Below are 26,926 nucleotides of genomic sequence, written 5' to 3' on the forward strand. Positions count from 1 at the left end.
CTCCCTACCACCCACAAACAGATGGCCTTGTTGAACGTTTCAACAAAACCCTTAAAGCTATGTTGAGGAAGTTTGTGAAAGATACAGGAGCGGATTGGGACCAGTGGCTTCCTTTCTTGCTCTTTGCCTACAGAGAGGTACCTCAAGCTTCCACAGGGTTTTCTCCTTTCCAGCTCTTGTATGGCCACGCTGTCCGGGGTCCCCTTGATGTGTTGAAAGAAGCTTGGGAGGCTCCAAATCCCAGAAAACAATGCAATGTTCTTTCATATGTACTGAAAATGAGAGATAAGCTTGAGGAGCTCCAAGAGCTGGCCAATACTCATCTGGTTGGTGTCCAACAACGTCAGAAGCAGAGTTATGACAAAGCAGCTCGTAGGAGGATTTTTCAAGAGGGACAAAAGGTTTTGCTGCTTCTTCCATCATCTGAGAACAGTCTCCTTGCCAAGTGGCAGGGACCATATGTGATCAGTAGGAAAGTGGGTCCAGTTACCTATGAACTGTACATGCCTGAGCGTCGCAAGAAGCATCAGATATTTCATGTCAATTTGTTGAAAGAATGGTGTGATCGGCCAGCATCTTCACTAGAGTGTTGGGCTCGTGCCGTGGTCGAAGAGGAGGAACCACGGGAGCTGTTCTTTCCTTCTCCAGCAGGTCAACAACTAGTTCCTGATGTGAGTCATCTTACTTCCAAACAACAGACAGAGGTGAAAGCAATTATGCCTGCTGATCTTTTTAGCACCAAACCAGGTTGCACCAATCTCATCCAACATGAGATACATCTCCACTGTCCCAATCAAAAACCTATTAGGGACACCACCTCACGGGTTCCTGCGAAGCTGATGCCAGCATTAAAACAAGAGGTGGAAGACATGCTTGACATGGGGGTCATTGAGCCATCTAGAGGTGAGTGGTGTAGTCCAGTGGTTCTAGTGCCAAAGAAAAATGACCCTAAACAGAGATTTTGTGTGGATTTCTCTAAACTCAATGCTGTTTCTGCTTTTGATGCTTATCCGATGCCAAGAGTAGAGGAACTGATTGAGCGTTTGGGGAACGCTAAGTATCTTACGACATTAGACCTTTGCAAGGGCTACTGGCAAGTACCTTTGACTGAGTCTTCGAAAGATTTGACAACTTTTAGAGTTCCCAGTGGACTTTATCGCTTCAGAACAATGCCTTTTGGTCTGCACGGTGCACCAGCCACATTTCAGAGGTTGGTGGACGAGGTTTTGAGAGGTGCAGATGGGTATGCTGCAGCATACATTGATGACATTGTGGTGTTTAGCGAGACCTGGGAGGATCATGTTCAGCATCTTTCTGATGTCTTTCAACGGATTAAGAGAGGCGGGCTTGTCATAAATGCACACGAATGTCACATTGCTAAGTCTGAGGTGGAGTACTTGGGTTACGTACGTCATTGGGGGTGGGGTCATCCGCCCTCAGGTGTCAAAGATTGAAGCCCTACCCACCTCCTACGACCAAACGGAAAGTGAAATCGTTTTTGGGTCTGGCTGGGTGGTATCGCCGCTTCATTCCCAACTTCTCTGCTAGAGCAGCAGTCCTTAGTGACCTTACTCGCAAATCTAGCCCCACAAAGGTTAAATGGACTGCCGAGTGTGATGCAGCTTTTGTTGATCTTAAAAACTGTTTGTGTAGTGAACCTGTTTTGCAGTGCCCGGATTTTACCCGGCCATTCACTTTGCAGACGGACGCTTCCGGAGAAGGACTTGGAGCAGTGTTGCTGCAGGGTGAGGGTGAGGATAAACGACCAGTGGTGTATATAAGCCGTAAGCTCTTTCCTAGGGAAATGAAATATTCCACTATTGAGAAAGAGGCACTGGCAATAAAATGGGCTCTGGATACATTGAAGTACTATCTAATGGGTGATGAGTTTGTTTTGGAAACTGACCATCGTGCATTACAATGGATGAACAGAATGAAAGACTCTAATGCCAGAATCACTAGATGGTATCTGTCCCTACAGCCATTTCGCTTCAGGATCCAGTATAGACCAGGGCACAAGAATGTGGTGGCCGATTTTCTGTCCCGTTCCATGGAGGAGTGAGTGCCTTAAGGGGGGGGGGGGGGGGGGGAAGAGTGTGACAAAGTGGAGAAGCAGTTGTAATTCTCTCCATTTGTTCCATATGTGTTTACCTTTTTTTTTGCACATTGTACACATTATTCTGTTTCTATGTATTTGCTATGATTTGCTATTTGTCAAGTAACATTGCTTCACTCACTATCCCGGGTTTGTTTGTGTAAGCGTGTTGTTGCCGGCAAATCAAACATTCTGCAAATTAAGACAAATACTAAGTTATGTTTCTTTATACTTTATTATGTTAGGACTTACAGATTAAGTCATTTGTTCATACTTACTCTGTTTGTCTTTTCAGTCATCATGAGTGTCAGGTGTGGGGAAACGCCCGCTTGGCATTTCCTCATTTTAAAGTCCTGATCATGTCACACATGACATCATCAGGTCAAACCATGTGGAGGGGTTTCTTTTTCCAGAGAGATGCTTCCTTTTGTTTGTGTTAATGTTTAAAGGGATTTGTTGAATGTTTTTCCTTTTGTTAATACTGCCATTTAGTTGTGTAAATGTGCATATTAGAAGTGTGTAGAGGTTTTGTGTTTTTAGATAACCTGAGTAGAGTTTTAGATCCCTCAGTTGAGTGAGTGGTACTGGCTGGGCAATTGGAGGGAAATTGATGGCCCTATTTAAAGCCAGTCTCTACCAGATGCAGGAGAGAGGAGAGGTGAGCTGTGTCACCAGAGCCATGTTATGTTGAGTTTTGTTAAATGAATTGATTTGGGGAAAGTTTTGTTAAGTTACACATTAAATTAAGTTCACTGCAAATAAATTGCTCACCTTGGAAACCCAAAATGTCTGCATAGTCTGCTTCCCTACCACCTTCCTTGACGTTCGAGTGTGACTACTTCACATGCATCTTATATGAGGCATATGCATTGCTAAATATAAATAGATCTAATAAATAGTGAAAAGTTGGAAAAGCATCAAAAGTGTGTGCAGAACGACTGCCGAGCTCCAGAATCGAACTGTGGATTTACTGCCTTCGATTAAGGAATCAAAACCACACTTACGAATCTCGTTTGTAGCTGAACTTCCACGGCTCAGTGAGGGAGGAAAGTGCTCGGAGGTCAAAGGTCTTATGCTGGCTGACGAGCTTACACTCCATCTTCCTTGGGGTACAAACTGCATTGGTGCGCCACTGGAAAGTGACTGTACAACCTGCTGTCTCTGAGAGCAGCTCTGGAGAACCACTTCCTACAGAATGGTCGCATGTAAACAATATGGAGGACTGATGCTTAGCCGAGGCTGGGAGAGAGAGAGGGAAATAAAAAGAAAAACAAAAGATTTTCAGTTTTGGAAGTGAAGACAACACAGCATTAGGATAAGTATGTTAAACTATCAGGAAGGAGTTAATGCCTTTATTTAGACAGAAGAAGAAGACAACGAGAAGCCCACCCCCATCCTAAGTTGCCCAAAAATGAGCATTTACAGCTTGATAAAAAAATTGTTTTGTTTTCCTCATTCATAACAGGTGTAAGGACTGGGACTTTAGTTTTACCCTTTATAATAAACTGGTTCAGGTGTGTTGTTAAGGGCAGCTCTCCTCTGGCCTCACCTCCAATAATTTCGAGTTTAAACAGGTATCATCAAAGAGGCGACATCCATCTTTTATATACAGTTCTTAGTTTTGTATTTTTTCCCACGTCAACATGAAGCCACAATTGATTATAAGTCATTTCTCTAAAAGTAAACAAACTAAATCTGACTGCTAAAACACATAAAAATGTTTTCGCCATGCATGAAGAAAGAAAGAGTTTAATCTTTTCAGAAGTGCATCTAAGCATTGCTCTAATCAGAAATATTGCACCTATACAAAATTTATCATTACTTTCCTTCATGTGTGTTGCACTGCTGACACAACACAAGATTAGCTATTCTGTAAAACTTTTATCTGTGCTTTGGACCACTGATAGTGACAACTGCAGTTAGAAGTTAAAATAAAAAAATACCAACGTTAAAGTTCATATTTTATAGTAGCCATCATATTTTTTTGTGTGCTTATTTTCTTATTACCCAGCTTTCGTGTTGCCATGTCCCAGCTTATGTCTAAAAGAAACAAACCTCTCACATCAACTCCTCAAAATACTCAGCAACTGAAGGAAGGAAGCTGGACTACCCACAGAGAACACATGCAAACGTAGGGAGAACATGCAGGGAAAACTTCCTTAATTTGTTTCTTCTGATAAATGCTGCTATTTGCAAGCTGCGGTGACCAATAAAAATGCTGTTCAGTCATTTTTCTTAAATAAATACTAATATCATTATTGCGAATTTGTATGACATATTGTGTATATTTTGAGGCTGTGAACAATAAAACGTCATTTTCTTTCAGTTTTTTCTTTTGAAGCATTTTTCCCATTAACATCATACCTTGTTTTTGAGCTAGCTATAAGAGTTTTACTAATTACAGAAGACTTTACCTAGTGCGCAGGGATATCCTCCACCATACTGCATCAGCACAGCCTGCTCTTCGTGTTTGAAGTCCATTGTCATGGCTTTACTGATGCCAAATGATAACCCCAACTTGTCTGAACCAGAAACGTGGCACACTGCACTCTGCTCACAGGCCGGTACTTCCACTGAGCCGCAGACTTTGATGTGATACGTACCCGAGTTCCCGTTTACCTAGACATACACACAGAGCTCTGACCTTCCTATGCTTCTAAACAAAGAATATTTCTGTTACAGTGAAACTTTTGAATCAAATAGACTTCCTTTGGTTAGAAAGTGTTCAGTATATCATCAGCTCACCTGGACTTCCTTGGAGAGGTTTGACAGGTCAAATGTAAACTGGAGCTGAGAGTCAGTAAGCTGGCAGCCGCTGATGTTAGTGGCATCTGAACAGACTATCGGGGTTGCCCACTCAAAGAAATAGACGCAGCCCTGCAGCCTCAGCATTTGCGGAGAGCCCTGTTTAGAGATAGAAAGTAGTTAAAAAATAACCAGGATAAAGAGAACAGGCAAAAAGTAAATACTCTTATTATATAGCTCTGCTGACCAGCTCGAGGCCTCTCCGGCAGGTAAAGACAATGGTTGAAGTGTAGTTCTGTAGAGGGTCCAAAGCACACTTTGTTGAGCTGTTGTAGGTGATGGATACCTCCCTTGTTAATTTGTTGAGCTCTGGACCACGGGTGGTGCGACCAATTTCCTTCAAGAGACAATAATGAAAATTATTATTTTATTAACATTAAGTCCTTGTGATGTCACTGCCTTGGTAAGGCAGATCAAAGCAATTAAACTTTTTTTTTTTTTTTTTAAATAGTGTAAAGGACAGCATTTGTCAAAGAACTCACCACAGGTGGTCCGTCATTTGGATCCATGCAGACAGCGGCTCCAGGTGGGCAGTTGACCCCAGGGATGGGGTTTAGAGGCTGGCAGATGTTGACGTAGAAGTCTGGGTTATCCGGGTCAATGTCATCATCTATTCTCAAAGGAGGAACATGCAGACTGTTAAGGACTGACACAGTGCATATTGTTGTACAGGGACTCGTCATTTTAACTCAAAATGATGCAACTCTGCTATATCTATAGGTGTGAGAGGTGAACCTGTGTCTCACTGACCTGTTGCTGTGTAGTATCCGCTGACATGAATCAGAGGAGTCAGGTCTATGAGAGCAGAGCCGTTCTGGACTGAACAAGTTACCTTTTTATTAAAGGAAAAGCAGAAAAGAAAAATCCCTTTTTAGAGCACAAAACTGTACTGCAAGTCATGAGCCATCAAACAATTACAACTTTAGAGTCCAGGAGTTCAACCATGTTTATTTTCTAATGTTACCAAACTTTTAGAGACTACACAAAAGCTTCAGGGACATCTGCTTATCATTGGACATTCCCCGCTCCTTTGATGACTAAGAAGCTGACTTCAGGTGACCTGTCTGCCTCTGTTAACTTAAGTTTGCTTCTCTCTGGGAAATTATGTGCCATATTAGGAAAGAGCACACCCTGTTTTCCAACTGAACTGCAGTATGTCAAAACAGCTTTTCAACATAAAGGAAGCACTGCAACAACAGGCTGTATTGACTGTATGCAGTCTTTCTGTCTAAACAATTTTCTCCCTCATCTGTGCAGTGAACAGTAAGCAGCTGGTTATATCACAGCAAACACAAACACGCTATAATCATTTATGATTTTTCATCAGCTGTGAGGCTGTAGCTCAGGCCGTAGAGCAGGTCGTCTACTAATCTGAAGGTTGGGGTCTGCATGTGTGCAGGTAGTGACACCAAGGTTCATTCTGTTGCATCCATTGGTGTGCTAATTGTTAGCTAGAAAGCACTTAAGGTGCTTGTATGAATGGGTGAATGAGACAAGCGCTTTGAGTACTCATGGGAGCTGGAGTAGTTTTTATACAGCACTTTTCTACTTAATTTACTACAAGGGAAAACACTAACTTTATTTATTTTTAAATCTTATTACAAAAGTACATTCCTTTTCCACCTGTGATGGACTGGTGAGTCTTCTCTCACACAAACATACTTACAGGCTGCTCACAAACCAACGGTGTGTGGAAAGCGAAGAAGTGCGTGCACGTTTCAGTGTTTGAGCCAATCAGCACTGGCTCTGAGGGGGCTGAGCTCATGCTAGCTGGCCTGCACAAACACAAAACATTCAAACAAACAAACAACATTCACTCGTTTATTCTAAATAAATATATTAAAATCACCAAGGTTGCATTAAAAAGGCGTTTAACAAATCTGTAAATACTTGTAGTGAGTTTACTCTTATTTAAAAGATGAAGCACTACTTCATCAATAAAGCTCTCACACTAGCTTTTCCATCACTACCAGATTCTGAAATAAAGGATTAATTCAAGTTAGTTTTATATTTAGGAAAATTGGAGGAAACAAATGACACACAGTATCACGATGTATACAGGTATGAATTTTCTCTTAAGGGGCACTTTAAATCTCAGTTTGCTATTCCTGAACAACGCAGGTTTGAGAAAATGTGATTCCTGAGAATGCTCTATGCTTGACGTAGTTATAGATGAAAATTAAGATGCAAATGGAGGAAAATGTACCTGCAGATGAAGCTGATGACGGTGCTGTGGGTGAGGCTACGGTTTGCAGGGCATGGACTTCCTTCTTCATAGGTGAGCTCCAGAACATGGTCCTTGTATGAGAGCTTATTGCTCACCTTACCACCACTGACCACATCACTGCCTTCCTTAATGCACACAGCTATAACACATATTCATGGAGATCATTCAGAAAGCTTTAAATGTAAAACACAAAAATATAAATATTCCATAGATCTGTTCTACCAGCTGGAAATCTGCAGAACGCTCAAAGTTTTTTGGGAAATATTTATATTTCTTAGCGAGTGAGTGATCAAATTCAGCTCAGACTCTGGGATTCATTTTTATTATTACCTTTTAATTAATAGTATTTTTTTCAGGACTGCAAATATATCCCATTGTTGAGCATTCGAACCATGACCTTACTGCACTTGTATTGCCACATATTATTCTCTCCCACTGTGTATCTGATGCTGATTAAACATTCTTAGCATAGCCATCATAAGTTACAAATCCAGACCATTTTTTAACTCTCTGGTAAGCGAGCGGTCAATAATTTGAGAGAACCTGGAAATTCAAGTGTCTGTTTGGGTTTCAGTCGTTGCTTGTGTTGCAGACAAACAGTTATGACGTTCTTGGCGTTTCATAAAGTTTCTGAATATCTATCAAGACTAAACAGTAACCAGATTAAAGTTGAAGGAAGCAATCTCTCCTAACTACAGAGGCACTTTGTTTTCTTTATAAAGTAACTGACTGGTTAAAAGCAGAACCGATTGCCTGAAAGTGACTCCTGTATACACTCTGATTCAATGATGACATAACAGAGACCTCTGATCGTCTCAGTGACTGAAGAGAAATGATCTGCTAGACTTCCATCGACATGATTGCACAACAGAGTCAAATTTATCTGCTGCGCCAAATTGTATAATATTCAACTGAGAGAGGCCCTAGACCAGAGAAATATGTGAAGCAGCATACCAAATAAAAGCTACCACCACTGCTGATTTTTCACAATTCATAGAATTAAAATAATCCAAGTATACTTCTCAACTTGGTAGATCTTTCATTTTTTGTAATGAGAAATTGTCTAATATAATCCAGAAATGTGGTGCGGCTAAATTAACAACTTGCCGATTGCAGTGACGTACCAGTGTCAGGGCTGCAACCAGTGTTGGCCACAGATCCACAGATGTTCATGCGGAACACCATCTTCTGGTCCTTATGATGGTGCACAGTGTAACCCTCATCCTTCTTCAAGGGGTTCAGGTCAAATAAATGACCTATGGAAGATGTCATGGTTTAGCACTGCGGCTATTTAGAAATAGATATTTAACTTGTGCACATCTTTACACACTCTTAAGAGAATACCAGAGATCAGCAGACATAAAGAGGAATAAAAAGGGAAAGCAGATGCTTTTTGAGAACTTAAATTTAAATGCATATTACCATAACATTCTCCTTTTATTACTCCAGCAGGTATATCAAAATAAACAAAGATGATATGAGGAGAAAGTGTGTGTTTCTGACCTGTAGCAGGGTTGGTGACTCTGCAGTTGTCATGCTGGACACTATTTAGAGGGCAGGCAGCAGCTGTTTTCCACATGAAGGTGTACACACAGTCTTCAATGTCAGAGATCAGAGTAGGCCGAGAGTTCTATGTGGGGCATATAAATACATGTTTTTTATTTTTTTTTTATATTTTAAAATAACTCAAATTTGGACCCTACGGGGGAAAAGCAGTGAGCCTCTTCTACATGGATCCTACATTCCACCTCACGTGTGGTTTAGAAAGCCATTTGATGCTCAACAAACTGTTTACTGCATGTTTTACAGCCTGACTGCCATCAAACATTTTAGCTGACCATCTTTTGAGTACAGTTCTTACCACTTTGTTTTTGTCACACTGGAAGCGGATGATACTGATCCTGTTGCGGCTTCCATTTGAACAAGCCTGGCCGCTGGTGTACTGCAGCATTAGGACATTTCCGTCCCACGTAGGACCAGAATGGACCTGACCCAGACTCCAATATTCATCTCCAACCTTCAGGCATGACGCTGCAGTGGAGGGACACTTCCATGGGTCTGTAGCAAGGAGAAGGATTTTCAGTGGATTTCAAGACATAGAAATTTGGGCCAGAATTATATTTAAACTCTAAACCAGAGGTAGATGTAATGACATTACTGTATCCTTTACACCAACCTTTCTGCTTCACCAGCGACCTACAGACGTTAATGTAATACTGTTTATTCGTGTCCCCAGTGGGAAGTTCCGCCTCCCAGTTCCCAGAGTCCATAGCCAGAGGTGAGAGGTCGTACGAGCGACCCTGATCATCACTGACAAGAGAAAAGGAAAAAAGGAGAAAATTCTGGACTGTGGTCCTTTCTGTAAATGATAATTAAATTCTACTAAGTTACACAAACTACATACACTATAAGAAAAAAAGAAGTCCGTGTGTTGGAGTCAAATTGTTAAATGTTGTCATTGTGTTACTTAAATTTGTAAGTCTTAGTTCAAACTGTAGGATCAAAGATGTTCCTTTGTCACCTCTCCAGCCAGTTTGTTGCTGGGGGAGGCTGAAGTGTTTTATTGTAGGCATCTATGTGAGGGTTCTGTTTGTTGCTTAGTAATCTTCCTGCTTTTATGATCCTTTTGGTGAGCAGGAGGTCACAAACACACACCCCCAAACACACACACACACACACACACACACACACACACTTATCTTTTAGAACATAAAATTGGAAGGCAATAATGACACGAGGACGACTTACTTGTAAGAGCAGCTGGTGGTCTTGACTGGGACACAGGCCAGTGCAGTGGGCCAGTTGAACAAATAGGTGCAGTCTGGAGTCTCCCTAATATACTCCGGTTCTCCCTGAAAAAGTGAAGTAGCATTAGACACAATTGCTTAAGAGCTTAGAAGACCTCTGTGTGTTGTGAAAAATAACGGCCCAACATTATGTGTTAAAAAAAAAAAAAAAAAAAAAGGAATCAGAGAGATGTTAATTTTTTTTTTATTTCGTATACATCTTGTTTATATTTTTTTATCTATTCAGAGATCAATTCTGCAACTAACAGTAATGTGTGCAGAAGGCAGGCCCTGAAACACAGTGGTCATTTATGTGGAGACAAACCACAGGATGATTCTTTCAACCACAAATCTCCAAGTGCAAAACTGTCACTCAGTCACCAGTCAGTCTTACAGATATCTGATCTGTTGCTCTCTGTTAACAACCCCTTCAAAGCTACATAGGAGGAGCAGAATTTCTGTGTGTGTTAAACTTACAGGATTCCTGTCAGGGTTGCAGGAGAAGTAGATATTGGTAGACCTCTCATAAACTTTATGGCAGATCTCTCCACTGGTGTAGTTCAGGATGATCTGGTCTCCAACATAAGTTAGCACCTGGTTTGCCATTCCTGTGTTCACACGAGCGAAAATTTAAAAACACGAGTACTGTAAAAATGACAGAGTTTCTTATACAGTGTAATGTTTAATCTGTCTTTTCATACCTGCGATCTTATGTTTTCCTCCGGCAACTTGGCAGGAGGAGACAGTTTCACCTTCGGTCTTTTTGTGGGTGCAAACATCTTTTTGGAGTCCGCCGCAAATTGAAAGATAGTAAGTGTACTTGGCAGCATTTAGGAAGTAATCTCTACCCTTCAGAGAGCTCAGATCAAATTCATAGCCACTCTTAGGGTCACGAACTCGACAGTCAGTACCTATGAGGGAAAGTTCGGATAATTTATTGTCCATTTCCATGGTGGATCAAATGCTAAAATGTACAGATTTTGTCTCTATGTTTAACCTTAAGGAACAGTTTCTGTCCACTGTCACAGACGTTTTTACCTTGTGACTTCCTGATAGGGCAGGCCTCGGACGTCCGCCAGATGAAGACATATTCACAACCATCTATACGGTCAAACATGGGAGAGCCCTTGAAGTAATTACAAATGGACACAAATAATCAAAATTTAGATTAAAAGAAATTGCTACTGGAGTTGAACATGCAACATTTAAAAGACAAAAATGAATTTTTATTTGTGATTTGCCTAAAACAGACAAGACCAGAAAAAGCTACAAAAGGTATTCAGAGATTAATTCGGTACACATCTCAAACAAATAAAATGAAGGTATGCCTCTATCATGAAATCCATTTGCAAATACCTCAAGGGGAACTTATTTTATGTATTTTTGGTAACAAAGTAACCATAAAATGTAGCTTTCAGTTAGTGAGTTAAAGTCTAACAGTGCTACTGAAGAAAGCACTAAAATAAACAGTACACGTTTTCTCACTTAGCCTCTATTGCAGTTAGAAACTAGAAAATAAACATCACATTTTTCCTACCAAATCTGATCCACACAACTAAAACATTTATATTATAATAATATCAAATAGTCATCTTGTGAACATTATGACTGGGTTAGTTCAAGAGTCTAAAAACACTCACCGGGTTTTCATCACACTGAAAGATGATGCGAGTTGAGTACTGGGACGAAGACCCGCATTTGTCTCCATTCTGGTACACCACGCTGATGGAGCCATCTTCTGCTGCCTGTGGGCTGGACTGGATGTATCCCAGGTTGTATCCTTTGCCATCAATGACAACGCAGGATCCCAAAAAGCCCACTGCAGACAATACAAAATGTTATACTCTAACTATTTGCCTGCATTTTTCCAGTAATATCCCGTGCCATCCTTACAGTCTAGCATTTAGGAAAATGCCTTTCCAAAAAACAAAAACAAAAAAAAGTCATTCATATTTTTATTTAGCTTTGATGACAACATGCATTTGCTATGAGATCATTTTTATAAACATCACAACATTTATTTACATCCAGAACTGAATTAAATGTTAAGAACTTGTATTGATGATGGAAAAGTCAGACAGCTGCATAAAGCTTTTTCCATTTGTGGAAAAACTTGGTCATTGACTTTGTAAGTAGAATTGCTCTCTGAATGTTAAACATAGCTGTGATTTCAAATGTTGATTTCTATTAATTATTTGGGGTTTTTCTTTTTTTTAAAATTGGACCGCATCAGTTCCTCAGATTCCATTTCCCCACCTTGGTTACAGATTTTCATAAATGCATTGCACAGTTTCTAAACGAGTTTCTGTAGTTTCATATTCTTCGTTTTTTCTTTGCTTGATGCAGGCCAATAATTTGACCCTTGTGAAACGGAGAAAAATCTCTTCTACGCCCACAGAATGGCAACGTGGTTGTTTACAAAGAGAGAAGCTACTCACTGCATCAGTTAGGGTTCATTAACCCGTTCCACTCAAAGCAATATTAATCACCGATCTCCAATGGAAGACTCTTCTTATTCTCTGCTCTGCTTATTTACACCAAGTAAATGAAGTAAGACTATCAAAAAACATATGTCAGACTTAACTGGGTGTATTTTATAACAATAAATTGTAAATGAAGGCAAATCAGTTAACCAGCAACCTGTACAGTTTAAATGTGGTATCAGACTAGGTTAACAGTTCATCTGCATATTTTAATACAACTTCTGGAGGCTTACTGCTGATTTTTCGCTGTTTAAAACAAATGGCTGTGGAAGGAGCAGATACAAAGTTTGCTTGTCTTCTTCACATTGGAGTTTGCTGATCAGGGGCTTTGGTAAAAGTAAAAGTTTAAATGGTGGTCACCAGAACACCAGCTTTTTTGGGCGCTAGAAACACGTGTTCTTTAACTCTACCTGCGCTCATCTTCTCAGCACTGGCTCAGTCTCTTTGCAGTGTGTAAACAGACTCTGGTTTCACATTAAACTGTGCCAACGTCATAGTCTCCGCTGCTGTTGTTGGTGTTTCTGTTTAAAACTGCACCCTGTGTGGGCTTAATGTTGTCAGAATTTTTATTCACTAGCTGCTCTAAACATGTTTGCATTGCACGTCTGCTTTAGTCGCAAATGTGGGTGAAACGCTCACATTAGCATTTCCATGGTGACAATGGCGAGCTACGGAGCCGTGCCTCAAACAAAGCATCGAAGACTTCGTATCGAGAATTTTTTATAAACAAATTATTCAAAAATAATCAATGAATAGTTGCAGCCCTAGTTGTGTCAAATCCTCGTCAACGTCAAATCCTCTTATGTCTATCTAAACCTGTTAATTTCTCACCTGGACACTCATCTACACGTGGGAGGGGTTTGCAGACGTTGATATAAAACCTCCTTGATGTGCCTGAATCTGTGTTTATGGGATTCCACGGGTAGTCATCTTCATCCCGGATCAGGTGACTCAGGTCATACTCATTACCATGCAAATCTAGAAGTGAAAAAAATAAATCAGATTTATTCATTAATTAATGAAGACATGTTCAAGTTAGTAAACTTTTTTGTAATCTAACAAATTCTAAAAAAAAGGGACACCTGAAAAAAAAGAAGCCATGATAATTTGTGTGTGTGTGTGCCCAAACCTGTGATCCTGCAGTCAACTGGAGCAGGCATGCAGGCCAAAGCGGTGGAGAACTCAAAGAGGACGTCATGGACCACATGCTTAGGGGAAGTACTCATGTCCTCTCGCACCAGTTTTAAGGATCCAGGGTAAGACTTTGGATCACACACAAAATTAATCCGGAAGGTGTCCCGAGTTGCTGATGAAAAAGCAAAAAAAAAATAAAAAAAAAATAAAAAAAATGGAGGAAAGTCACAAAAAGTGCACCACTGTAACGTAAAAATAGCATCAGTATTTTTGTTTATAACCATAGTGTTGTTTGATCAAAATACAAAATGAATGGACACTTGGCCATGTCCATCATCAGATCTCACTGTGTGACACATTTCAAGATCCAGCGTGAACTGCTTTATTCTGTACGTTTTCTATTGTGCTTTTGCTACCTGTTGGAACGTCAACAGGTCCCCTGTATGTTAGTTGGAGGATGCCGTCAGTTGAATACTGGAGGGTCTTCTCCTCCCCCACAGGGCTGATGGGGTGCTCGTTCTCCAGCTCACAGCCGGCCATTCCCTGACCACATTCAGCTACATCTGAGCAGATGTTTACCTGCAGGTAGGTGGGATACCACTGAGTTTGTGTGCTTTATGCGATATTTCATACCATATAATAAGTAAACATCTTAACGACAAAGTCTGTGAATACACAATCGAATGATGTAGTCCAGCATCACACATCCAATTCAAAAACTAAAAAGAATACAAAACAACAACAGGTAAATCAGCAGTATAAAGACAATATTTTGGATCATTTTAGTCACTTGCCTGCCAAAGCTTATAAATGTTGGTGTTTACGTTTTATAGTTTTAATGTTTTTTTGTTTGTTTTTTTATAGGTTATATTTTTATTTAAAATGTTAAATTCAATTTTATTTATATAGCACCAAATCATTTTATATTGTAAAGGCCCTGCAATAATACAGAAAAACCCCCAACAGTTAGACAACCTCTAATGAGCAAGCACTTTGGCGACAGAGAGAAAGAAAACGTCCCTTTCAACAGGAAGAAACCTCTGCAGAGGTTAAAAAATTAAAAGAAGAAAAAAGTGCTAGTTACACCCAAAGTTAAATGATGTGCAATCATTTTAAAGCTGAAACTGTTCTTTCATCAGTCTGCATTCATAAGGTTTATCCGTTAATATAATTCATTACCCTTTTTAGTAGCATTTAAAAGAAAAACATTGTTTCATACTTTCACATTTTTTAAAATAAACTAAATAAGGACAATAAACATTTTTCATCTTATTCTGAAGTTTCATGAACTACAATCAGAAAGCTTCATCTGCCATGTTTTAGTGCTACGTAATGCGCTATATAGCTCTAATCGTTACCCTACACGGCTGGCAATTAAATTCCCTCCTCACAATGCTTTATTTGATTAGAATTTAATACAACCATTTGGAAAATATCACTTGAAATGCAAAAATGTAATGTTTTCCATAGCACTGCGACACTTCTATGCAACACTTGAGAGCTATAATTTGCAGAAATTATGTATGCTGGCAGAATATTGTTGAAGTGTCTTACCAGGAATTTCTTGCCATTCCCACTTGTATTGTATCCGGTCTTGGAAGCCAAGGGCGTTAGGTTGTACTCAAAGCCAGTGTTGGGGTCCACCACAGCACATGTCTGATATGCCAAAAAAAACAACAACCCAAAAACCCCACACAGATTACAACCATTTCAAGTATTTTGTTAAGTTTACCACAGTGTATCAATTACAATTAAGTCAAATTAAGACTTAAGATCCATGCAAGTACACTTACATTGTTTGTGATGGTTCTGATGGCACAGGCTGCATTGGTCTCCCACATAAAGGTGGCAGTGCAGTTCTGGTACATCAGGAATCGCGGTCCCTTAACCTGAATAGTGCGGAGTGCAAACATTGTTACACTCAAACCACCACTGTAGACAGCCAACAAGCCATTCTCTTCTCAAAACTGCATTTACTCACGAGAGTCCCTCTGGAGCAGACCAGGTGAATGCGCGTTGTATACGAGAGTTTCTGACCGTCCGAATCACAGGCAGAGCCATCTGTGAACTCCAGCATAAGGCGGTCCCGTGCTTCGATGATCGGCCCTCGCTTTGAAATGCCCATGTTACTGACTGACACCTCCTCCTCTACAGAGCCCTGAGGGGAGGCAGGAGGGAAGAGGTGAATAATTGAGTATCAGACACCAGTTACACTCTGCAGTTACTTTGAGATTCTTATTCAAATGTTCACCCTGAGCATGTTATTATAAAATGGGTGGAAGCAATATTAAAAAATAAAAAAAGAGCAGCAACAACACAGAAAAAACATTTGCCGAATGACTTTGTTTACAAAAATATAGCAAATCATATTTTGTGTCACTTTCTTCTGGGTTATTAAATGTTTGGTACGCCTATATTCATGTCCAGATCTTTCCATCTCTAAAGGCACACTAGACTAATCAATAAATATTAACATATTAAAAATAGTGTAGCAAAATAAGTATTATCGTTTCTGTCAACTGTAATATAAATTATATGATGGAAAAAGAGGAATTTGTTGTTGCCAGCTCTGTTGTCAGAGTTGACTGTAACTGTCAATTACACATGTAGGGATGGTAGTTAGAGACAAAGCCAGACAAATTTAAAGTTCAAATCAGTCCACTCTGCAAACTGCTTCTTGGTTGAATTCCTTTAACCAGTGGTAAAGTCATACCTCTCACTGTTCTCTTTGCAAATACAGATAGTTCTTTTTTCATGAGCAATACATTAGTAAATCTGGCCCATAGTGGTATAGTCACAATTCTCTAAAACCAGCAAGAAAAATTAACACAATCAATCATAAACCCGAAGTGGATTTACAACAAGGCCCCCTTTCAAGTCAGTTTCACAGTCCTTCTGGTCAGGCTATATATACACAAGATTTCAATGCAATGAGAAAAGATTCAAAGTCAAATTTGCCTCAAGACCTTTGAAAAACGCATCCCATCCAGGCCTCGACTACCCAATCAGAGTTGGCAAAGGGGTGTATGGCTGGACTCACTGGTGTCCAGATTCTGATTTTGACAAGGTGTTTTGAGGATGATACTCAAGCTATGCTTTGTGTTACTGCAGTTCACCGTCTGGTCTCCACCAGGGAAAGTTTGGTATTCACCAGAAGACTGACATGAGCTGTGTGTTCTTCCTCAGTAATGTCGCATCTCTCTGATTCAGTGGAGGTGTTTAATGTTACAGACCTGTTTGGTTACATATTTCATCTCGCAGATGGATGCATCGCGGTCGCAGCCATGTACAGGGCTGATGGGGCGGCATACGTTGATGTAATACTTCTTCAGATTATTGCTGTCGGATAAGTCCATCACCTGCCAGTTGGAGGTGGTGTGTGACAGGCTGAAATTGAAGAAGAAAAGCTTGACGAGGAGGACAGCAGATTGGCAACAATTCAGTGCTGGACTGGATGTACTTATTTTCATGGCCTTGGATTTAGACACTGGTAAAGCAGTTGCTGCACAATGCTTTTTAAAAGCATTACCTGGATAAGTCATACTGTTCCAGTGTGTCTGGATCGGTCACCAAACACTCATGGGGTCTTTCAGGGCACGCGTAGGAGGTATACCAGCGGAAGTTGTACGTGTACTTGTCTTCTATCTGAACGAAGATTTTAACAAACAGATGTTTATATACAAATCATACAGGAGACACAAAATACATCAAACACTGTTTAAACAATCTGACAAAGAGGTAGGGAGGATTTTACCTGGAATTCTGGGTTTCCTGGTCCAATTTGTGGGTCACAGAGGAAAGAGATGAGCGTAGATCTGGGAGTGTGCTCTTCGTTGTTGTATGGGGTGCCGTTACTGTAGTTCAGCTGAATCAGCCCATCGTAGTACGACAGGCGGGAGTTCTGTTCCCCAAGACTCCAAAAACTAAAGAAAAAATATGATGTAATTTATTCATGTTTCTTCATTGCTGAGTGTATTTAAATCACTCGGTTTCAGGATCTTTAATTTAATAATGAGTGTGTTATTCAATATTGACCTAAACTTTTTACACACAATGTTGTGTGTTGGGATGTAAAATGACCAGTATAATGTACAAAATGCAGATTGATAGAAGGAATGCTTAACTTAGGCTTCCAAAAAAAATATAGATCCTAAACTAAATACATTGTTGCACAACGCGTGACGCTCATTTATCCCTCTTCTTTCCACTACACCTTCAATACAGCAGGAATTTGCAGTGCAATCAGATGGAGGCAGATTATTATTGAATTCTTGATCCAATTGGTATTAAAATTAGCAAACTAAGGCAACACAGCAAAAGCACACTACGAATACTTCAGGGATAATTTACATTGATTTCTCAGATTTGTGAGAAAATTCACGTCACTTCATTTTTTTAAGCACGGTTGTTTTTAAAAGTGCTTAAAAGTGGAGTGAAAGTTGAGAAAGTGGGGCAGAACAGAATAAAGAAGTGCGATTCTTCTTGCATGTTTGTAGCCTGTAGTCTTACTTCTTTTCCACCTGGCATGCGCCGGCCTTCTCAGGACACGACGAAACACTGACTGGACCACAGACGTTGATGTAATACTGATAGATGCCTTTAGTCAGGTTGTAAAAACCACCATGAGGCTTGGAGAGAGGCGACAAGTCGAAAGAGAAGCCTGTGGAGAAGCTAAGGTTAGTTAGAGGTTAACAAGAGGATTTAAAGTAAAGAGACAAGAAAAAGGCAACCACAGGTTTTTTTCTTCCTGGTTTGCCATCATGAAAGTAACATGTGAGAGGGCACACGTGTAACCTACCATGATACAGGTGTTACATTCTCCACTAGGTGGCAGTATCGAGCAAGAGTAGTGAAACCATGGTGGTATCAGATAACTTTTTATTAATTAACTTTTTCAAGATTATTATTTTGTCATTCCTGGCGTGTGCACACACATGCACAGACAGATGCACACAGCTGGAATTAATTGCTAAGAAAACATAATTCATTTTGGATTTGGAAGTATCAATTTTTAAAACGATCACATATTAAATGGAGCAAGATCCACTTTTCTATCCCCTTTTTGTATTTATATATACAGTGGGGCAAAAAAGTATTTAGTCAGCCACCGATTGTGCAAGTTCCCCCACCTAAAATGATGACAGAGGTCAGTAATTTGCACCAGAGGTACACTTCAACTGTGAGAGACAGAATGTGAAAAAAAAATCCATGAATCCACATGGTAGGATTTGTAAAGAATTTATTCGTAAATCAGGGTGGAAAATAAGTATTTGGTCAATAACAAAAATACAACTCAATACTTTGTAACATAACCTTTGTTGGCAATAACAGAGGTCAAACGTTTACTATAGGTCTTTACCAGGTTTGCACACACAGTAGCTGGTATTTTGGCCCATTCCTCCATGCAGATCTTCTCGAGAGCAGTGATGTTTTGGGGCTGTCGCCGAGCAACACGGACTTTCAACTCCCGCCACAGATTTTCTATGGGGTTGAGGTCTGGAGACTGGCTAGGCCACTCCAGGACTTTCAAATGCTTCTTACGGAGCCACTCCTTTGTTGCCCGGGCGGTGTGTTTTGGATCATTGTCATGTTGGAAGACCCAGCCTCGTTTCATCTTCAAAGTTCTCACTGATGGAAGGAGGTTTTGGCTCAAAATCTCACGATACATGGCCCCATTCATTCTGTCCTTAACACGGATCAGTCGTCCTGTCCCCTTGGCAGAAAAACAGCCCCATAGCATGATGTTTCCACCCCCATGCTTCACAGTAGGTATGGTGTTCTTGGGATGCAACTCAGTATTCTTCTTCCTCCAAACACGACAAGTTGAGTTTATACCAAAAAGTTCTACTTTGGTTTCATCTGACCACATGACATTCTCCCAATCCTCTGCTGTATCATCCATGTGCTCTCTGGCAAACTTCAGACGGGCCTGGACATGCACTGGCTTCAGCAGCGGAACACGTCTGGCACTGCGGGATTTGATTCCCTGCCGTTGTAGTGTGTTACTGATGGTGACCTTTGTTACTTTGGTCCCAGCTCTCTGCAGGTCATTCACCAGGTCCCCCCGTGTGGTTCTGGGATCTTTGCTCACCGTTCTCATGATCATTTTGACCCCACGGGATGAGATCTTGCGTGGAGCCCCAGATCGAGGGAGATTATCAGTGGTCTTGTATGTCTTCCATTTTCTGATGATTGCTCCCACAGTTGATTTTTTCACACCAAGCTGCTTGCCTATTGTAGATTCACTCTTCCCAGTCTGGTGCAGGTCTACAATACTTTTCCTGGTGTCCTTCGAAAGCTCTTTGGTCTTGGCCATGGCGGAGTTTGGAGTCTGACTGTTTGAGGCTGTGGACAGGTGTCTTTTATACAGATGATGAGTTCAAACAGGTGCCATTCATACAGGTAACGAGTGGGGGACAGAAAAGCTTCTTACAGAAGACGTTACAGGTCTGTGAGAGCCAGAGATTTTCCTTGTTTGAGGTGACCAAATACTTATTTTCCACCCTAATTTACGAATAAATTCTTTACAAATCCTACCATGTGGATTCATGGATTTTTTTTTTCACATTCTGTCTCTCACAGTTGAAGTGTACCTCTGGTGCAAATTACTGACCTCTGTCATCATTTTAAGTGGGGGAACTTGCACAATCGGTGGCTGACTAAATACTTTTTTGCCCCACTGTATCAGAAGACAACAGGTGTTTTCTTTATTTTCTTTTATAACAGTTCATTTAAACTGCATAAAAACTACAAGATATGCAATGAGCTCTAAACTGAATTGTCTGGAAGATGATGAAAAAAAAAAAACAGATTTAAAAAAAAAAAAAAAAAAAAAAATTGTAAATCAAGAAATACTTAAAACTTTGAATTGTGATTTTTTTGCCTGTCCTTCATTTCTTCCACATGTAAAGTATATTTGACAGCAAAGCACAATCAGCTGTATTTGACACAGACTGTCAGATTGTGTTGAGAATGTTGACGCTGGCAGACAAATACAGAGTAGGTGCGCCCCACTGAAGGCAACAGTGTTAATTAGAGCTAAAATCAGTAGTCAGTTAATCTCAATTCACTGCTGTTAAATTTAAACTTAACTGAATTCAGTGCGAGACATTAACGTCAGCATTAAGTCATCTTATCGACTGACAGAGGTTTACCCCGACTTTTACAAACAGCAGTGTTTTTCAAATACAACACTATGTTCTCCTGCTTGGAAAGGACAACTGGGTGAAACAAATGTGATCAATGCATTCACTGTCTACTGAGGTAAAGCAGACTAGCCCAGAGTTGCTTTGCAAATCTTTAAAGAGCTTTACTGTGTGAATCAGTGAAGAAAATTACAACTTAGTCTGCAGTCAGTTAGTGTTTATTATAATCTGTAACTCTACAGAGATGTTGACAGTCAACTGATTTATGGGTCTGATTTTTGCACTTTTACAAATGTGTTTCTGTTTGTTATCATTTTTTAAATTCAATATAAGTGCGGGATTAATTGTACCATTTTCTAGCAGTTCACAGCCAAAACAAACTATATCATGACTGTAGCCAGTGGAAATAAATTTTAAGAGCTCAGAAAGATATACGATCAGATTTCCAAGTGAGACGTGAAGGATCATGATTACCCTCTTTTATCTTTCAAGGAAAAACTTACACAGAAACTTATTTATGGATTTGTGGCTGAGAAATACCATTTTCTCCTTCCTAAAAGCCTCTATTAACCCTGTTGCTACCTTGTTTTCTTCCATCCCTTTTCTTGCTCAAATTAAAAACGAATGAGGAAAAGCCCACACATATTTTATAGTTGTCTGAGCGTGTCATACCAGCTTGAGGGTCCTCCACCTTGCAGTTGTCTCCCTGCGTCTTCGAGAGGACGCAGGCGGCGGCTGTGTACCACTCCAACTCATAAATACACTCATCAGATGAGACGCCAAGAAGGACAGGAGCACTATCGAGATCTCCTGCAGGAGTACAGGAAAAAGAAACGCAAAAGAGTCAAAAGTAGCAGAAACATAACTAAGAAAACAGAGGAGAAGAGGGTTTAAAAAAAAAAAAAAAACCTGGTTTGCACTTGAGAGTCAGGATAGTTTTGATCCTTGTCTTGTTTTGGGTGCAAAAACTTCCATCAGTATACACCAGCCTGATGTCGTTTCCAGTTTTGGTTTTCTGGGGAGAAGAGAGGAAGCTTCCCAGGCTGATAGTTCTGTTATTCTTATCTGAATAAGAGACAATACATAAAGCACAATGGTCATATTCACTGCAAGAAAAATACGGTTTGTCTCATACTTATTGGGGGAAGTATGCATGAGGACCAAAATACTATAACTTGTCAACAAATCTATTAAAGTACTCAGATTCAACCAGATTAATCTTTAAGAACGCCCTCCTTGTGGACATTCTTACCCACGGCACACATGGCGGCATCCACTGGACAACCAGCTGCCCTTCCTGTAGGGATGACTTTGTGGCAAACATTCAGGTAGTAACGCGAGTCTGCCTTTGACGATTTATCATCCACCACCTCCCAGTTCTCACTGCCCTCTGACTCTGAATCAAGAAAGAAAAAACAAACATACAAAAAAAAAAAAAGTTGTTTTTTCCCCCTAATTTTTCAGTCACACCTGAAAGCATGGTACTGAACAGGTGCTACGATGAGAAGCTATGAGCACAACCAAGTGAATTAACAGTAATTATAATAAAAGCAACAGGGAAAACAGAGTAATATAATTTTAATTAGAACCACATAGTAAATTATTGTGTGTAAACCTAAAGAGACAAAACACGCTAGATCGACAGTTTTCAAAGTGAAATACAGAAATTCTTTATGCTGAGTAAATAAACTTAAGCATATGGTATTTGTAGTTAGGTATATACATGTATTTATGTAGCTATGTACCCCATTTCCTCCTTAACAGGTCGGCCAATCTGAACCAAACTTAATACCAACATCACTGCACGACAACGACATGAAAAATTCTAATAAATCCCAATACTTTTAATTTTCCAAGATATATTATGTCATTTCATCATCATCATCATCATCCCGTGTCACTCATATGTAACCTAACAGTCACCAAAAGTTGCACCAGGGAAGAAATTGTGCTCAAGTCACCGCTAAACACTAAATTAAGAATTTAAAAAGGCACCACCTGCCAAAAACTAGGCTTTTGGTGGAAAAGCAAAACCATTAGTGGAAGAGAAATTTAACTGATCTGTTAAAACTCACCTGGGTATCTTGTGAGGGGTGAAAGGTCATAACGCTTGTTGCCATCTGTGACCCGACATAACAGATCCTCCTTCTCTTTGACGCAGGCAAACGCCGTATCCCAGTTAAAATAATAAGTGCAGTCGGTTTCCCCAGCAAACACTGGATTCCCTCGCCCGCCGTGGGCTGCAAGAATTAAAGGCAAATAATATAGAAGTAGTTAATAAAGACTGAACTTCACCTGAAACTCCATATTTATACATTAAAGGAACAATGTGCAAATTATACAAGGTGAGCCTTACAATCATTTCTTATTTATTTAAATGGAAATTGTGCATTTATTTTATGAATGTGAATTTTATTAGAGTTGTCTTAGAGATCAACTCCAACGATGCTCATGAAAACTAAATATTATTTCGATTTCCCTTTTTGGAGTTTGACCTCCTATTTGCCTTGTCTGTGCAATTTGCTTTGTTTTACAAGGCAGAACACCGTGTAACTCTTTTACTATACAGATATGTCCGCTCCGTTTTTTATTCTACTGCCAGGTGGTGCCAAGAATTTCAGCATCTGTGAGAAAGCAGAAACAAGTTGACTCACAAGCAGTCTTGTTGCACTGAAAGTTGATGATGGTCATTCTCTCAAAGCCAGAGGAGCATTTGAGGCCATCTGGATAGATCAGAGTCAGATCTCCATCTGAATAACTGAAGAGGAGGAAAAACAATGGAAAGGGGAAGTAAGGGGGTTGGAAAAGCAAGATTTGCTCTACAGTTCCATGCTCATGGATCAATGTCAGGATATCATTTTGACAATTTACACATCTCAACAAGCAAGTTTATTAAATCAAATTAGAAAACTTATTTTCAAAACCATTTACAACTTTAATAATAAAACCATCTTTGATCCTTTTGTATTTCGTGATTCTCTGACGAATAGTGATCACACACACTTCACAAACACACAGAAATTACCGTAATGTCTGGTTCTGATATTGTCCAGCCACAATCTTCCTTCCTTCGCCATTCTTCACCTGGCAGGATGATATGAACGGCCCGTCACCACATTCCTGAGTGGGAACCCTACCACATATGTTCAGGTAGTAGATGTAGCTGTCAGGTGTGCCACTGGGCCCAGACTGTGTATAGTATGGATGATCCGAAGCTAAAAACACAAGAAAGCATTTGAAAGTTTCAGTCAACATGTTACTGATTTTTATCTTACTGCACATTACCTATTAGGAATATCAACAGAACCAATAACTACTTTTCAATATCAAAAATCTGACAACATGATAACTACACATATATGTATGTGTATAATGTTTGTTTATACATATATAATACATATAGCTAGATGATAGTTAGCTTAGCTAAGGCTGGAGGCAGCTCTTCTAAAACTCTTATTAAACTGTACAAACTGTTGCTTAATATGTGGAAGATCAAAACAGGACATAATGTAAGAATTTGCGAACACCTGGTATATGTGTTTTGTTTTTAAATAACCGTCGAATAAAACCTGTGTTTGAATTTCCTGGACCCTGAAAATGTTGAAGAATATCAAAGCCTCTTAAGGTTTTTCCACTTTTTCTATTAAGCTAAAAATGAAGGAAGCATACTGGCTGCATCTCAGCACAGCGCTCAAAAAAGAAAAGAATGCATTCAAAACTCATCAGATCACACTCCAGTGACCTGCTGGAGGTCATTTTGTAAGGCTCTAGTAGAGCTCATCCTATTCTACCCTTGCACAAAGGAGCAGATACTCATCCTGCTGATCGGTTAAGGACTTTCTATGGCTTTGTCCAGCTCTCCTGGAGTAACTGTCTATATCCTGGAATCTCTATTATGCTCTTGAAACTGTGCTGGGAAACACAATAAACCTAGTGGCAATGGTACATATTGATGTGCCATCATTGAGGAGGCTGAACTAGTGAAAAAACAGTCAGAAAAGATGAGGGGAGAAAAATGTCAGTGGGCTCCACCTATATAACCATTCCTGTTTTGGGGGTTGTCACCGTATTGCCCCCAGCACACCTATTCTTAATTTCATGACATCAAATATGATTAGCAACCCCCTCTGCTACTTATTTGAGTAGGTCAATATTCCAGACATTTAATAGGCTTCCTTTAATTTTTTGAGCAGTGTACAAAAGAAAATGTGATGCCTTTTTATCTTATCCATAAAAAAAGGGGGGGGGGGAAAGAAAATCACTGATGGCCATTGATTTGAAATAAGCAGTTTGTCAATTTAAAGAACAAGAAAAATGTTTATACAGTCACACCAAAAAATGAAGCAGGCCGAGATCTGAAAACAAATATGAGAAAAACATCTTTTTCCTTAAGTTTTTCACTTGAAACTATCCTTTTGTCCCGAACTGCAGACTGCATCGTGGCACACAGACTTCAAATGGACTGTGGCAGTGAGTGGAAAAACCTTTCACATTTCTAACAAAACCAGGAGGTTCATACACCATTTAGTCATAAAGTCACTTCCTCTAAATGGGCCTAAAAAAAGCAGCAACATGAGACAGTTAAATATGTAAAACAAGTTTTGTGTAACTGCCAAAAAACTAAATACAATGTTTGAGCTTTATTTTGCTTTTACACTACACTTCTTCAATTTAATTCAGTTTTATTTATATAAACAACAGCTGCCTTAAGGCAACTGACAGTTTTGTTTTTACTAGCAGCCCTTTGATAGTTACAACCTTATTTTTCTAATTGTAGAAACCAGTTTGAGGAACAAGGATGTATTTGTCACATGGCAGCATTTGTAAAGCTAATAACTCGTCATGTTAATCTGACATCAGCTGAGTGTGGTTTACTACTACTTTATTTTTATTTGCATTTGATTTTAATAGTTCCCCCATTGACATTTCATTCTTCATACAACTATAAGGAATAACTTATAAAAGGTTGTTTAAGCTGTTTAAGATGTTTTAGAGGAACAAAAACTTACAGGCTAAAGTGAGAGGAGTTAGGTCTATGGAGATGTCATGCTGTTCGCTGGTCAGTTTGCAGGTATGGCTCTCCAGATAGTCTCTGTGACAAGCGTATTCAGTGACCCACTCCACCTCGTAATGGCAGTTTGGCTTAGCTATCATCGTAGGAGGGCTGCTCTGTGAATGTGAAAATTAAGTAAAGTTAGGGGTTATGGTTCATTCTGCTAGCTGTGCAAAAAAACAAAAACAAAACACCCCCCCTCCCAAAAAAACAACAATAATAACAATGATAACAATGAGTATGAATACATTTTAAGCAGTGAAACAAACAATTCATCATGAAGACTGTAGCGTAACCTACCAAATGCCTGCTTGATGGGCATCTGAAGGTGATGTTGACTGCTGGTTTGCTTGATCCACAGATTGCTGGAGGATTCGAGTCGTCACTTAAAGAATACTGTAAACTCAAGCTGGAGACGAAAAAGTGCAAGAAGTATGAAAAACTACTAAGAAAAGGTCTTCTTTTCATGTTTATTTTTTCATATAACCAATCTGTGCTGACTTAACCTGTGTTCAAACTTACCAAAGGTTATGTCAACACATACATGTATTTAAAAACATGACTATAGCACATCTGCACATTCTTGACCTTCTGATAATCTTTTATTCCTGCATATACTGCCTCTTAGACTGCCAAGATTAGAATTTAACTTCAAGTTTCAACTCTAAACCTGAAGCACCAGACTTAGAAGACAGCTCCAAAAACAAGCTTCAGGAGAGCCATACCTGCAAACTTCACTGTCATAAACAAACATGAAGAAAGTACCTGTCATCAGTCATTAGCTCTAGCTGCTGGGTAGGAAAACCCATGTTGTATGAGCCATCTTGTGTGACGAGGCAGGCTGCAGAGCCCTCTGTACAGCCTTTGTCTGGAAGGTCTGAGAGACGATTGAGGAGAACATGAGATTTAAAAAAAAGATTCTTAAATTTCTTCTTGTTAGAAAACTAATTCAGTGTGATGACGATATGCAGGACAGCATGTAAACAGTCACAAGTCCCTGCCCCTTTGTTTACAGCTGCTTAACGGGTGTTAAACAGCACTGAGCTTGGTGTTCCTCCGAGCAACATTTTTTCACATCACTACTGGTGTCATTTGGTGAACACAATTCTTTGGTTCACCCTCACCAATGTGTTAGTGTTTTGTTTTTTGACTGAAGCAAACAGCTTGATCTCAGTGGGAAAAAAGAAAAAAAAGCCTC

At 39.8% G+C, this 26,926-nt stretch overlaps 1 protein-coding gene across 2 annotated transcripts in view; it reads right to left on the reverse strand.

Annotated features, from left to right (window-relative positions):
- igf2r (insulin-like growth factor 2 receptor) overlaps positions 1–26,926 on the reverse strand; it is a 61,033-nt gene that overhangs the window by 10,142 nt on the left and 23,965 nt on the right. For both annotated transcript variants that reach the window (XM_026194141.2, XM_026194140.2), the window contains exons 6-41: positions 26,494–26,605; positions 26,029–26,137; positions 25,685–25,844; positions 23,701–23,890; positions 23,330–23,433; positions 22,751–22,915; positions 21,928–22,071; positions 21,585–21,740; positions 21,348–21,485; positions 18,040–18,190; positions 17,285–17,453; positions 17,060–17,175; positions 16,764–16,917; positions 15,512–15,688; positions 15,324–15,419; positions 15,085–15,186; positions 13,947–14,109; positions 13,526–13,702; positions 13,228–13,374; positions 11,554–11,732; positions 10,952–11,039; positions 10,615–10,824; positions 10,391–10,521; positions 9,876–9,979; positions 9,304–9,437; positions 8,989–9,185; positions 8,631–8,757; positions 8,252–8,383; positions 7,107–7,266; positions 6,567–6,675; positions 5,651–5,732; positions 5,383–5,510; positions 5,088–5,237; positions 4,841–4,999; positions 4,510–4,714; positions 3,100–3,334 (exon numbers count right to left, since the gene is read on the reverse strand). In XM_026194141.2, coding sequence (XP_026049926.2) covers positions 3,100–3,334; positions 4,510–4,714; positions 4,841–4,999; positions 5,088–5,237; positions 5,383–5,510; positions 5,651–5,732; positions 6,567–6,675; positions 7,107–7,266; positions 8,252–8,383; positions 8,631–8,757; positions 8,989–9,185; positions 9,304–9,437; positions 9,876–9,979; positions 10,391–10,521; positions 10,615–10,824; positions 10,952–11,039; positions 11,554–11,732; positions 13,228–13,374; positions 13,526–13,702; positions 13,947–14,109; positions 15,085–15,186; positions 15,324–15,419; positions 15,512–15,688; positions 16,764–16,917; positions 17,060–17,175; positions 17,285–17,453; positions 18,040–18,190; positions 21,348–21,485; positions 21,585–21,740; positions 21,928–22,071; positions 22,751–22,915; positions 23,330–23,433; positions 23,701–23,890; positions 25,685–25,844; positions 26,029–26,137; positions 26,494–26,605 — 5,260 coding nt within the window. The remainder of the gene's footprint in view (positions 1–3,099; positions 3,335–4,509; positions 4,715–4,840; positions 5,000–5,087; positions 5,238–5,382; positions 5,511–5,650; positions 5,733–6,566; positions 6,676–7,106; positions 7,267–8,251; positions 8,384–8,630; positions 8,758–8,988; positions 9,186–9,303; positions 9,438–9,875; positions 9,980–10,390; positions 10,522–10,614; positions 10,825–10,951; positions 11,040–11,553; positions 11,733–13,227; positions 13,375–13,525; positions 13,703–13,946; positions 14,110–15,084; positions 15,187–15,323; positions 15,420–15,511; positions 15,689–16,763; positions 16,918–17,059; positions 17,176–17,284; positions 17,454–18,039; positions 18,191–21,347; positions 21,486–21,584; positions 21,741–21,927; positions 22,072–22,750; positions 22,916–23,329; positions 23,434–23,700; positions 23,891–25,684; positions 25,845–26,028; positions 26,138–26,493; positions 26,606–26,926) is intronic.

This window comes from Astatotilapia calliptera, chromosome 15 (assembly GCF_964374335.1).
Source record: "Astatotilapia calliptera chromosome 15, fAstCal68.1, whole genome shotgun sequence".
NCBI lineage: Eukaryota > Metazoa > Chordata > Actinopteri > Cichliformes > Cichlidae > Astatotilapia > Astatotilapia calliptera.